General features: G+C 47.4%; 1 protein-coding gene across 1 annotated transcript in view; it reads left to right on the top strand.

Moving 5' to 3' along the window:
- The window catches only part of Tspan11 (tetraspanin 11), a 41,447-nt gene extending 37,025 nt beyond the window's left edge, over window positions 1–4,422 (top strand). Inside the window, exon 7 of the mRNA XM_035448803.1 lies at window positions 45–4,422. Coding sequence (XP_035304694.1) covers window positions 45–104 — 60 coding nt within the window. The 3' untranslated portion in view covers window positions 105–4,422. The remainder of the gene's footprint in view (window positions 1–44) is intronic.
- Window positions 4,423–12,071: the final 7,649 nt, after the last annotated feature.

Here is a 12,071-nt window from a genome sequence, read left to right as displayed (position 1 = left end):
GGGATTCTCATGTCTCTTCGCTCTCTGTTCTCTCCATCTGGCAGATCTGCGGGATGGTTCTCACCTGCTGCTTGCACCGAAGGCTCCAGCAACACTTTTATTAAAGGATGCCCCTGTAGCCTGCCGACTGCCCCACACAAGGGCCCACATTCCCACATCCTGAACCAGGCCTGCAAAGTCAGCAGCTGGGTCATGGACTCCCCCGACCCTATGAAGAGCCCACCAAGTGCCTGTGATTGGGGCTCCTGTGCATCCCACCTGGGCAGGGTCCTCGGCTCACTCCTCCATTTATAAGCACTCATTTCTGCCAGAATCCTTGGCAAGGAATGGTCCTGGCAAGAGGCAGCCAGAGCCCTTTGCCAGGCATGGGGCACTGTAGACTACAGGAGTGCCTGAGCCTGGAACAGAGGCTGCCAGATGGGTCCTTCAAGACTCTTGTAAGGCTTGGTGTTCGATTCCCACTGGCATGGGGTCCCAGCCAGCTCTCCTCAGAGGAAGGCACTGCTTTGGGCAGGCTGGGTTAGCTAGTTAGCTCTAGCCAGTAAGCTCTAGCCATGTCCTTCCCATAGGGCCTAGGACAACAGTGACCTAAGATGGGTCAGCTTAAGGCCAGGCTGTTGGAGCCACCAGGACACAGCACTAAGGAGGCAGGCTGGTTACAGTAGGGTGTGTGGCGCCTGAGAGACACATGACGATCACAAGTCCCAGCCCCCAGTGATACGTCTTGTCCCCAGTCTTGACTCCCAGACTTTATGCCAGGTTTAAAATGTTAGTGAATTAAAACTTCACCAGTGGACCACACCTCGGGCTGGTAAGTCAGAGCTGCCGAGGAGAGGAAGCTGTGAGGAAGGAGGTACTCTGCCTGCACCCCATTTCCCGGTGCCTCCGAAACCACAGTTTCCCTTCCACTATGTTCTCTGCTTCCTTCAGTATTACGGAGTAGACACCGTTCTCTCCTTAGCTTTGAACGAAATAGAGACTATTCAGGAAAAACTCCCAATGTGTTAAAAGAGACAGAAAGAAAATCCTAGGAAAATTAGAGGTTGGGAGTAGGTATCAACTCAGAGACAACCATAGGGTCCCTTCTCCAATGATGTTTACTTTGGACAGCTTTGCACACCAGGACTCCAAACCATCTTCAGCTCCTCTAGGGTCCTGCTCATCTCTCCACAATAACAAACCTCAGCTCCCATATGAACCAGTGGCCTCTTGTTGACCAAAAGTGCTCACAACTTGCCTTCAACCTGACCCAGTTCTTACTACACTGCACTGGATCCTGCTGAGGAGCTGGGCCAGTTGTTGTGGGGAGAAGATGAACTCCCAGTCATACATGGGTGGACCAAGGGCCACTGGTCGCTGTCACCAGCATAGGTCTGAAATTCCCTTCTCAGGGCAGGACATAGTTGCACTGACAGAGGGAACATCAGGCTCTCACCGGGTCAGCCTCCTCCACTCTGGGATTCTCCAGGGGCTATGTGGAGCCCAGGCAGGTTTATGCCATCTGCCTGAAGGGCCCTGTGTTGTCTGTACAAAGTCGATATAAAAAAAAGACACTCCCAACAATCCCAGACTATACTAGGAACAAGAAGAAAGTCTTAGCTACCCTCCACCTTCCCAGATTCTTGCAGATATTCCAAGACTGGCTTTGATCTCCAGGATTATAGATTCTACAAGACTCATATAGAGGGGGGTTGAGGGGAAAAGGGTGTGGGGCCCAAACCATGTTCTTCCAAAAGAGGCACTGAGGGATATGACAGTATATAAAGGGATACTGTGGCCTTGGGCATCTGCTTTGGTAGGTTTCCTTAATCCTCAGGGAGATAAGGACAGAGGTGACAAGTGGGGACCATTTGTACAGCCTCAATGCAGAGGCAGTCCAGGAGAGCATGGCTCACTGACCCCAGTCAGAGCTGCAGAGTGAGTGGACAGCCCCAAATGTGACTTCTTTGATCAAACAGCCTTGGTGACAAGATGAGGTTAGAGGACATGAAACACATAGTAGGCCAAGTTCGGTCCAGTAGCTGCCAAGGCTGGAGCCAACGATGGAATCTGTAGTGAGTTGTCCATCAGATCTATGCTCAGGATATTTCCTCCTATTTATCCCCAGGGACAGGTCCCTATTCAGAGACTGTCACTCTGAGTTCCCTAGAGAGCGGGAAGGACATACCTACAGAATGTCATCCTTAGTCCTGGGTCAGCACAAACATACTGGGATCCCACAGCAGGCCCTCAACTTGACATAGCTGAAGCCAGCATATCCTCACCCTGAGCAAGAATCACCTTTCCCTAAGCTCAAAGTGGCCACCTAAAAAAATCCAGCATGCCCCCAAATCCCCCAGGTGGCCAGTGTTTGGGGAACAAGGGTGAACCTTAGCCTATGATAAGGAGATGTGGCGTCTCCATGCATTTGTCCCCTTCCCTCATCACCTCCCATAGCAACTCTGGCCATGGCTTTGGAAATGCTCACCGAGGACCTGTCTATGTCTCCTTCAATATGTTATCCATATTGACACCAGTGGGATGTGCTGTAGTCCCCATTCTGCAGATGAAAAAACTAAGGCTTGGTCAAGTTGAACATCATTGGTGGTGGCTGACAGGGAACCAGCCAGGTGGGCCCAAAGAAAGCAGGAGTGGAAGCCCCTCTCCCCTAGCTGTCAGGTTGGCATCCTAGATGGTATGACCAAACAAGGACAGCCTTAACACGACCCAGGTTGAACAGAACCGCCCAGCATGTCCAATGCCAGCAGCTTCTTGCATTCACAGTTGAAGCAGACATTTCATTATTTCAGAATGGCAAGGCCCTATGGGGAAGCTAAGGAGGCCAGAGCTCCTAGGAATGGTCCAGGCCACACAGGGCAGGGAGGCTTTCCAGCCATTATAGTGAGAGCAGGGGCTGCTGTCTTTAGTGCTCAGCCTCCATAGAGATGGGAACCACACCCTGTGAAGATGATTGGCTGGGATGTGAAATGCCTCTCCCTGCCCCATAAAGGAGGTCAGGAGAGAAGCCCAGATTGTATCCACTCTTAGTCACCCCAGGCATGAGGGTGCCCTGGCTGGTGATGCTGAGGAGCCTCCCTCTCAGGCAAGTCCGTCTCTGTCTTCTTAACCCCACCCCCAATCCCCTATATGAAACATTTGTTGTTTCTGGTCTCTAGAGCGGACACAGGGTGACTTCTGTCTTGAGCCCTCTCACCCTTCGCATGATCATAGAAGGTTCATCCCCGAAAGGTACTGACTTTAGGGAGGACATGCTGCAGGTCAGTGTGGTGGGCCACTGTGAGCTTAGAACCTCCCACTCTGGACAGCATCCAAGGTTTTCAAGTCAAGGGAATGAGTGGACCAGATAAAACCCTACCTGCTTTGAAAATGCCCTCTGCCCATTGGCTCTACTGGGCTAGGGCAAAGAGGCAAGAGGAGGGAGGGCAGCTGAAGCTGTTCAGAGAAAAAGCAGCCATCTTTGTGACCGCCCGGCGGCACTTAGACTCTCCATGGCTGGTGAGATGTGTCTTACACCTGCTCTCCCCTCAGCACCTCCAAGGGAGCCTTCAGAAGAGGGTGCGGCTTTCCCACAGTTGCTCTAAGAGAGGCCAGAGCCAACAGTTGGCATGCCTGCTAAGTTCCCAGGTGGTGGAGATGCCACCGACTGGCAACCCCGCCAAACCACAGTGTGGACCACACAAGGACACTGCTACCTTCCTTAAGATGTCACAGCCCTCAAGGGTCAAAAGCCATTCAAGCCATCTGGCTTGAGTCACACACAGAGCTGCTTGAGACTGTTCCCACTGGGGGGGTTGAAGCCAACCACTCAGTGGTTTACAACCAGTCATGTGCATGGCTGGCACTCCTGCCCCTACTGAGCATGCTTGGCACTCCTGCCCCTACTAAGACTATGACTTTGGCCAGTAGGATAGATGCCCCTTACACTCCCAGATCCCACCTTCTTCTATGTGCCTTGGGGTGGCCCTGCTGTGTCCTGGTCACTCTAGCTGGATATCAAGCTTCCCCCATTCTTCCCCTCCCGTTTGTATACCTGTGAAAGCTGCTCCTGCCCAGTACTAACAGAAGTTCCAGAGAGCCCATTGTTAGGATTCCAGACAGGCTCCTGGGTCTAGTTGGCCCATGGATGTGGGACATCAGCTACTCTACAAAGACAGAAATTGCCTTCCCCTACTGCCTAACCACGAAACTCCAGATGTGAGATGCGCCTCTCCACTGACCTCAACATAAGCCCAGTGCCTTGTGCTACCAGACTCGGTAACAAAGGACTTGTACCAGAGTGCCTTCTGCTGATCCAGGGTTGCGAGGAGATCCCAGGTCCTCTGTTCACCAAATGCACGGGGTCCCCCACTGAAGCCTCTGTCTTGGTAATGGTTTCCCTACAGTGCTCACTGACTGCAGCCATCAGGAGCTATTTTCCCCTCATTGGTCATCTCCCAATTTGTCTGGAAGGATCTCTTCTGTTCATGAGTGCCATTAATCCGACGCTTTGGGCCACTAACAAGGGCTGTGCTGAAAAAACTGTATTTTGGTTACAGCTTCCTGTCCTCAATCAGTGAGTATGTTTGTGTGTCCCTGCCACCTGCCACCTGCCACCTTCATGAGCTGGCACTGAATCTGTGGAGACAGGAGGAAACTGAAAGTTTGAGGCCAGGCTTGGCTACTAAGTGAGTTCCAAGCCACCCTGAGCTAGTGTCACAGTTTGTTTAAAAAACCAACAAACAAACAAAATCAAGATGTGTGAGATGACTCCACACGTAAAAATTCTTGTTGCATACACCTGGCGACCTGGGTTGGACCCCAGAATCCACTGTGAAAGAAGAGAACACTAGCCCAAGTCTGCTTCCTGATTTCCACATACGCACCATAGACCATGATACCTACTGATCTCTCCCTCTCTCTCTCTCTCTCTCTCTCTCTCTCTCTCTCTCTCTCTCTCTCTCCTCTCCTCTTTGACACACACACACACACACACACACACACACACACACACACACACACACACACACACACAGGAGGGAAGGGGGGATTGAAACAGGCCAGGTCTGGCAGAGCACACCTTTAATCCCAGCACCGAAGAGGCAGAGCCAGGTGGATCTCTCTCAGTTTGTGTCCAGACTGGTCTACATAGTGAGCTCCAGGCAAGCCAGGAACATATAATAAGACCCTATCTTCCAAAATAAAAGTATTTAGATAAAAAATTAATAAAAAAAAAACAGGAGCTGGTGAGGTGTCTCAGTGGGTAAAGGCACGTACCATTACGCCTGATGGCCTTAGTTCAGTCCTTAGAACTCACACAGGATAAAGTAAGAACCGACTTTCTTTTTCATTCTGCTCTCACATATTACATCCTGATTGAAGCCTCCCCTCCCTCTATTCCTCCTAGTCCCCCCCACATCCCCTCCCCTTAGGTCGACTCCCCCCATCCCTCCACAGAAAAGAGCAGGCCTCCCAGGGACATCCATCAAACATGGCACCTGATACAATTAGGCCAGACACAAACCCTCTCATCAAGGCTGGGTGTGGCAATCCACCCAGGAGGAAAAAGGTTCCAAAAACAAGCAAGAGAACCAGAGACACCCCCACTTCTACTGTCAGGAGCTCCCCCCCAAAAAAAGACCAAGCCAACAGCCATAACATACATACAGAGGACCTAGTGCCGACTCGTGCAGGCTCCATGATTGCTGCCACAATCTCTGTGAGCCCTATGTTCTCCTGGTGTGCCCCCCAATTCCTTCTTCCCTAACTTCAGTGGGGTTCCCTGAGTTCCGAGGGGAGGGACCTGATGGAGACTTACAACCAGGGCTCTCTCTCTCTACCTAGTGTTTAGTTGTATGTGAACCCATCAGCTGCCAAAGGCATCCTCTCTAGTGATGGCTGGACTAAGCACCAATCTATGAGTTTGGCAGAACATCATTAGGAATTATTTCAGTGGTTTTTGTTTTTGTTTTTGTTTTTGTTTTTTGCCAGTCATGTTTGGTTCTAGCCTAGATCTCTGGGATGTTCTGCCTCTGGTTCCTGGTCATCCAGGCAGTGTCAAACATGGTTTCCCTCTAGTGATGGGAGCCACAAATTAGACCCGTCACTCCCACAATTTCTGTGCCATTGTCCCAGCATACCTTGCAGGCAGGATATACATAGGTGGAAGGTTTTGTGGTTGGGTTGGTGCCCCAGTCCCACCACTGAAAGCCTTGCCTGGTTACAGAAGATGGCTGGCTCAGGCTCTGTACCATCCATTACTAGGAGTCCTCACTATGGTCACCCCCATTGCACTGGGTTTCTTCCTCACCCCTGAAATACTCCCCAGTTGCACCCATCTCTCCCAGTACCCTCCATTTCCAGATACCTGATCCCTTCTGTTCCCATCCCCACCCACCTCCAGTTTGCTCACAAAATCAATTTCCCCTTCCCAGGGAGATCAATGTGCCCCACCCCCACCTCTCCCACCTTGAGCCTTCCGTGTTACTTAGCCTCCCTGGATCTGTGGATTGTAGCATCATGATTATCATTTATTTAACAGCTAATATCCACTTATAAGTGAGAACACACCGTGTTTATCTTCCTGGGTTATCTGTCTGAGTTACCTCACTCAGGATGATTTTTCTAGTTCCACTCATTTGCCTGCAAATTTCAAGATGTTATTTTTTTTAACAGTGTGTAATACTCCAGTGTGTAAATGTACCACATTTTCTTTATCCATTCTTCAGTTGAGGGACATCTAGGTTGTTTCCAGTTCCTGGCTACTGTGAATAAAGCTTCTATGAACACAGTTGAGCAAGTGTCCTTGTGGTATGGTAGCACATCCATTGAGATGAACTCTCAATTTCCCGAGAAACCATCATATTGATTTCCATAGTGGCTATAAAATTTGCACTCCCACCAGCAATGGAGGAGTGTGCCCTTTGCTCCACATCCTCGCCAGTATGAGCTGTCAATTGTGCCTTTGTGTCTTTTGACAGGTGTAAGATGGAATCTCAAAGTCATTTTGATTTTCATTTCCTCAATGGCTAAGAATGTTTAACATTTCTTTAAGTGCTTTCTCAGCCATTTGAGATTCCTCTATTGAGAACTCTGTTTTGATCTGTACCCCATTTTTCAATTGGGTTATTTGGTTTGTTGATGTCTGGTTTCTTGAGTTCCTTATATATTTTGGATACTAGCCCTCAGTCATATGTGGAGTTGCTGAAAATCTATTTTCCTATTCTGTAGGCTGCTGTTTTGTCACATTGATGGTGTCCTTTGCCTTACTGAAGCTTTTCAGTTTCATGAGGTCCCAACACTAAGTGTAGATCTTAGTGCCTATGCTGCTGGTGCTCTGTTGAGGAAGCTGTCTCCTGTGCCAGTGCCCTCAAGGCTTCCCCACATTCTCTTCTATCAGGCTCAGGGTATCTGGTTTTATGTCGAGGTCTTTGATCCACTTGGACTTCAGTTTTGTCCAGGATGACAGATATGGATCTATTCGCATTCTTCTATATACCAACATCCAGTTAGATCAGCACCGTTTGATTTTCCCATTGCATATTTCTGGCTTCTTTATCAAAAATTAGGTGTCCATAAGTGTATGGATTTATGTCTGGATCTCCAATATGATTCCATTGATGAACCTGTCTGTTTTGATGCCAATACCATGTGGTTTTTATTACTATAGCTCCATAATAGCTTGAAATCAGGGATACTGATACTGCAGAAGTTCTATTATTGTTCAGGATTGGTTTAACTATCCTATGCTTTCTGGTTTTCCATATGAAGTGGAGAATTATTCTTTCAAGGTCTGTAAAGAATTGTGATGGGATTTTGATAGCATTGTGTTGAACCTGTGGATTGCTTTTGGTAAGATGACTATTTTAACTATGTTAATCCTACTGATTCAGGAGCATGGGGTCTTTCCATCTTCTGATATCTTCTTCAATTTCTTTCTTCAAATCCTTGAAGTATTTGTCAAATAAGTCTCTAGCTCACTTGGTCACCCACATACTGATGGCTATTGAGAAAGGTGTTGGTTCCCTGTTTTCTTTCTCACTCTATTTGTCATTTGTATAGAGGAGGACTACTGGTGTCATTTTGGGTTTTTTGTGCATGTTTGTAGTTAATCTTGTATCTAGCCACTTGACTGAAGGTGTTTATCAACTTTGGGAGTTCCCTGGTACAGTTTTGGGGTCACTTATGCATACTCTTATGTCATCTGCAAATAACAATACTTAGACTTCTTCCTTACTAACTTGTATCTCCTTGACTTATTTCAGGTGTCGTACTAATCTAGATAGAACCTTCAAGTACTATATTGAATAGATATGGAAAGAGTGGACAGTGTTGTCTTTTCCTGATTTTAGTGGGTCTGCTTTGAGTTTGTCTTCATTTAATCTGATGTTGGCTATTGGCTTGCTGTATAGTGCCTTTATTATATTTATGTATGATCCTTGTATCCCTGATCTCTCCAAGACTTTTTCATGAAAGTGTGCTGGATTTTATCAAAGGCTTTTTCAGCATCTAATGAGATGATCATGTGGTTTTTTGGTTTTTTCATTTGTTTGTTTCAGTTTGTTTATATGGTGGATTACATTGTTAGATTTTCATGTGCTAAACCATCACTGCATCTCTGGGATGAAGCCTACTTGATCATGATAATGTTCTTTTTATGTGTTCTTGGATTCATTTTGTGAGTATTTTATTATTTTTACATCTATGCTCATAAGGGAAATTGGTCTGTAATTCTTTTTCTTTACCAAATCTTTGTGTGGTTTGGGTATCAGGGTAACTATGGCCTCATAAAATGAATTTGGCAATGTTCTTTTTGTTTTTAGTTTGTGGAATAATTTGAGGAGTATTGGCATTAGCTCTTCTTTGAAAGTCCTTGTAGATCTCTGCACTAAAACCATCTGGCCCTGGACTTTTTGGGGAGACTTTTAATGTCTGTTTGTATAATTATAGGTCTATTTAAGTTGTTTATCTGATCTGATTTAACTTTGGTGAGTGCTATCTATTGAGAAAACTATCCATTTCTTTTAGATTTTCCAATTCTGTGGACAATGGGTTTTTAAAGTATGACCTAGTGATTCTTTGGATTTCTTTGGTGTCTGTTGTTATGTCCCCCTTTTCATTTCTGATTTTGTTATTTTGAATATTCTCTCTGTGACTTTTAGTTTGGAAAAGGGTTTGTCTATTTTGTTGATTTTCTAAAAAAAACCAACTCTTGGTTTCATTGATTCTTTGTATTGTTGTCTTTGTTTCTATTTTATTGATTGCAGCCCTCAGTTTGATTACTTCCTGCTGTCTACTCCTCTTGGCAGTACTTACTTCTTTTTGTTCTAGAGGTTTCAGGTTGCTGTTAAGTTGCCAGTATGAGATCTCTCTAATTTCTTTATGTAGGTACTTAGTGCTGTGAACTTTCCTCTTAGCACTGCTTTCATTGTGACCCATAAATTTGGGTATGTTGTGCATTCATTTTCATTGAATTCTAGAAAGTCTTTAATTTCTTTATTTCTGTCCTGACCCAGTTTTTATTCAGTAGAGAGTTGTTTAGTTTCCATGAGTTTGAGAACTGACTCTTAAAAGTTGTCCTCTGCTCTCCATATGTAAGTCACAGCATGTTTGTCCCCTCCCACAAGTGCAATCATTTAGAAAACAAAACATAAAAGAAAACCAGACTGGACTGTTTGCTCAGGCACCATTCACCTGGTGCAGAGGTAAAATATAGTATGACCAAAACTAAGCAAACAAAAACAAAACAAAATAAAACCCCACCAGTTCCTAAATTCAGTATTCTTTCTAGAAGTTGCTGAGGTCTGGTGAAGGTAAGCTAGGCCTATGGAACCCTAAGTCTTGGGGACTCTGGGGGGTGGAAGGTGAGACCTGAGAGGCCCCTAGGAAGACCCTGTGAGCATTGGAAGGGGTGTGGCCATTTGCTGTGTGAGCAGATCTTATTGGCTTACCTGAGGAGCTCCAGGGCCTGGCCAATCAGAGCAAGCAATCACAGCAAAGCTCTCTGGTATTTGAGAGTTAGGGGGAGTGGCCATGGCCTAAACCATATATCTTAATTAGGATTTCGATTGCTGTGAAGAGGCACCATGACCACAGCAACTCTTATAAAGGAAAGACATTTAACTGGGGTGGCTTACATTTTCAGAGGTTTAGTCCATTGTCACCATGGTGCGACATGGTGGTGTGCAGGCTGGAGATGGAGCTGAGTATACTTTATCTTGGCTTGCAGGCACTGGGTGTGGCTTGAGCACACATGAGACCTCAAAGCCTTCCTTCACAGTGATACGATCTCCAACAAGGCCATACCCACTCCAACAAAGCCACACCTCCTAATAGTGCCAACTCCCTATGGGGGCGATTTTCTTCCGAACCACCATATTTATTGTCCTCTATCCATTGGAGTGAGATCTCCACACCCTTGAGTATTGTTATGAGGGTGCACAACTGCACACAATGCACAGACATACCCAAGGAAAGGTAAGGAGGAGCACTCCATACGCTCCCCACTGCAGACTATAGTGGTTCATAACAAACATCTAAATGGCTGTGGCAACAGACAAGAAGGCCAGGCAGCAAGAGGCTGCTTGCTGCTGAAGCAATGTCCAGATCTCCCCAGGGGCTTCAGACCAGCTTGTCACATGCCACCACTGCCTAGCAGATGCCAGTACGAATGGCAGTCCTGGGTTGTCATGTCTGGGGACCCTGGTACTCACTGCCTCTTCACAGTGGCTACCGGGCTGTGTACGGAAGGTGCGCACGGAGGCCAAAGCTCCATAAACACACAGGGAGCACTTGCTGCATTTTCCTGTCTCTGCCTCTGGTTGGAACCCTAATGACTCCATCAGGAAGGAGACAACAGCGGTGGGCCCAGGCAGAGCCTTTGCCTGGGGCCTCGGGAAGAACTGCAATCCACCCTGTTCATCAGATGATGCCAACGCTATCACCGCAGTAAGAATCTAACAAAGCCAATCAATGCATTACTTTTCTCCTCACTATGACAAAATGCCTGGAAGACATAGTCTAAGAGAGAAGGGGTTTGTTTAGCTCTCAAGTTCCGAGGGATTTCAGTCCATCATATAAGAGACGCATCAGTCTGCGGCAGTGGGGGCATCTGGCAGCAGCTTGTTCACATGGTGACTGAACAGAAAGCAGACCTACAGCAGGGGTAGGCCTGATCTTCAAAGACACGCCCCTTCCCTTAGGCAGGTTCCAACTCCTAAAGGTTCCACAGCCTTCAAAATAGAGCCACAAACCGGACAGCAAGTATTCAAGACATGAGCATGCGGAAGGCATTTCAGAGTCACACCATAGCAGCCAACCAGAGCCAAGAGGTTTGGTATTCTCACGAGGAGGAGGTGATAAACCACTGCCACCCGTCTCTGGGTTGTTCTGTCTTTGTGGTGTTAGGGGATGAAACCCAAGGCCTCCACACGTCAGGAAGGAGCTTTACCATGGAGCCACATCCCCAGCCCTCCACCAGACTTTTCAAAATCTCTCACTGCTTTAGAAAGCCGGAAGCTAGGGCCATTGAGCATGCATGCCCTGGTTGGTCGGGTGGTAGTCTTTCAGGAAGTGGGGGTGGGCCTTGCTGGGGAACTGTATTTCTGTATATTAAAGCTATATCCAAGTTCTAGAAATTGGGTGCAGGAAGTCAGGACAGGAATCAGACAAAAGACAGGGGGCTTTCTGATGTCATGAAGCTGCTTCTCACTTTAGCCACATGGTGCAGGGCTGCACTGGACATGAGCTCAGACTGAGTTTCAAAACTCTGTACCCAGGAAAAAAACTCTGGGCAACAGATGTTAAGCACAAGACCCAGACAGGAGCACTATATAGTTTCTTCGGTCGACCCATCTCTCCATCCTATGCCCAGTGCTGCAGGGAGGGACCGGCCCACATCCTGGGCTACCCTCAGTGGGTTCTCAGCACTCTGTTGGCCTCTGGAGCACAAAGGGGCATATTTTGGGGGGGGGAATCTTCAGGTGGGAGGGCTGGGCCTGCAGGCCTGCGGAGCATTGCTAGCCTTTTCCTTGGCTTAAGGAGACAATGGGCCATCTCACAACTGTCATTAGACTCAGCAAAACCCAGACACCTTC

This window comes from Cricetulus griseus, chromosome 8 (assembly GCF_003668045.3).
Source record: "Cricetulus griseus strain 17A/GY chromosome 8, alternate assembly CriGri-PICRH-1.0, whole genome shotgun sequence".
NCBI lineage: Eukaryota > Metazoa > Chordata > Mammalia > Rodentia > Cricetidae > Cricetulus > Cricetulus griseus.
The sequence above is the reverse complement of the archived record's forward strand: the minus strand, read 5'-3'. Positions and strand labels throughout refer to the sequence as shown.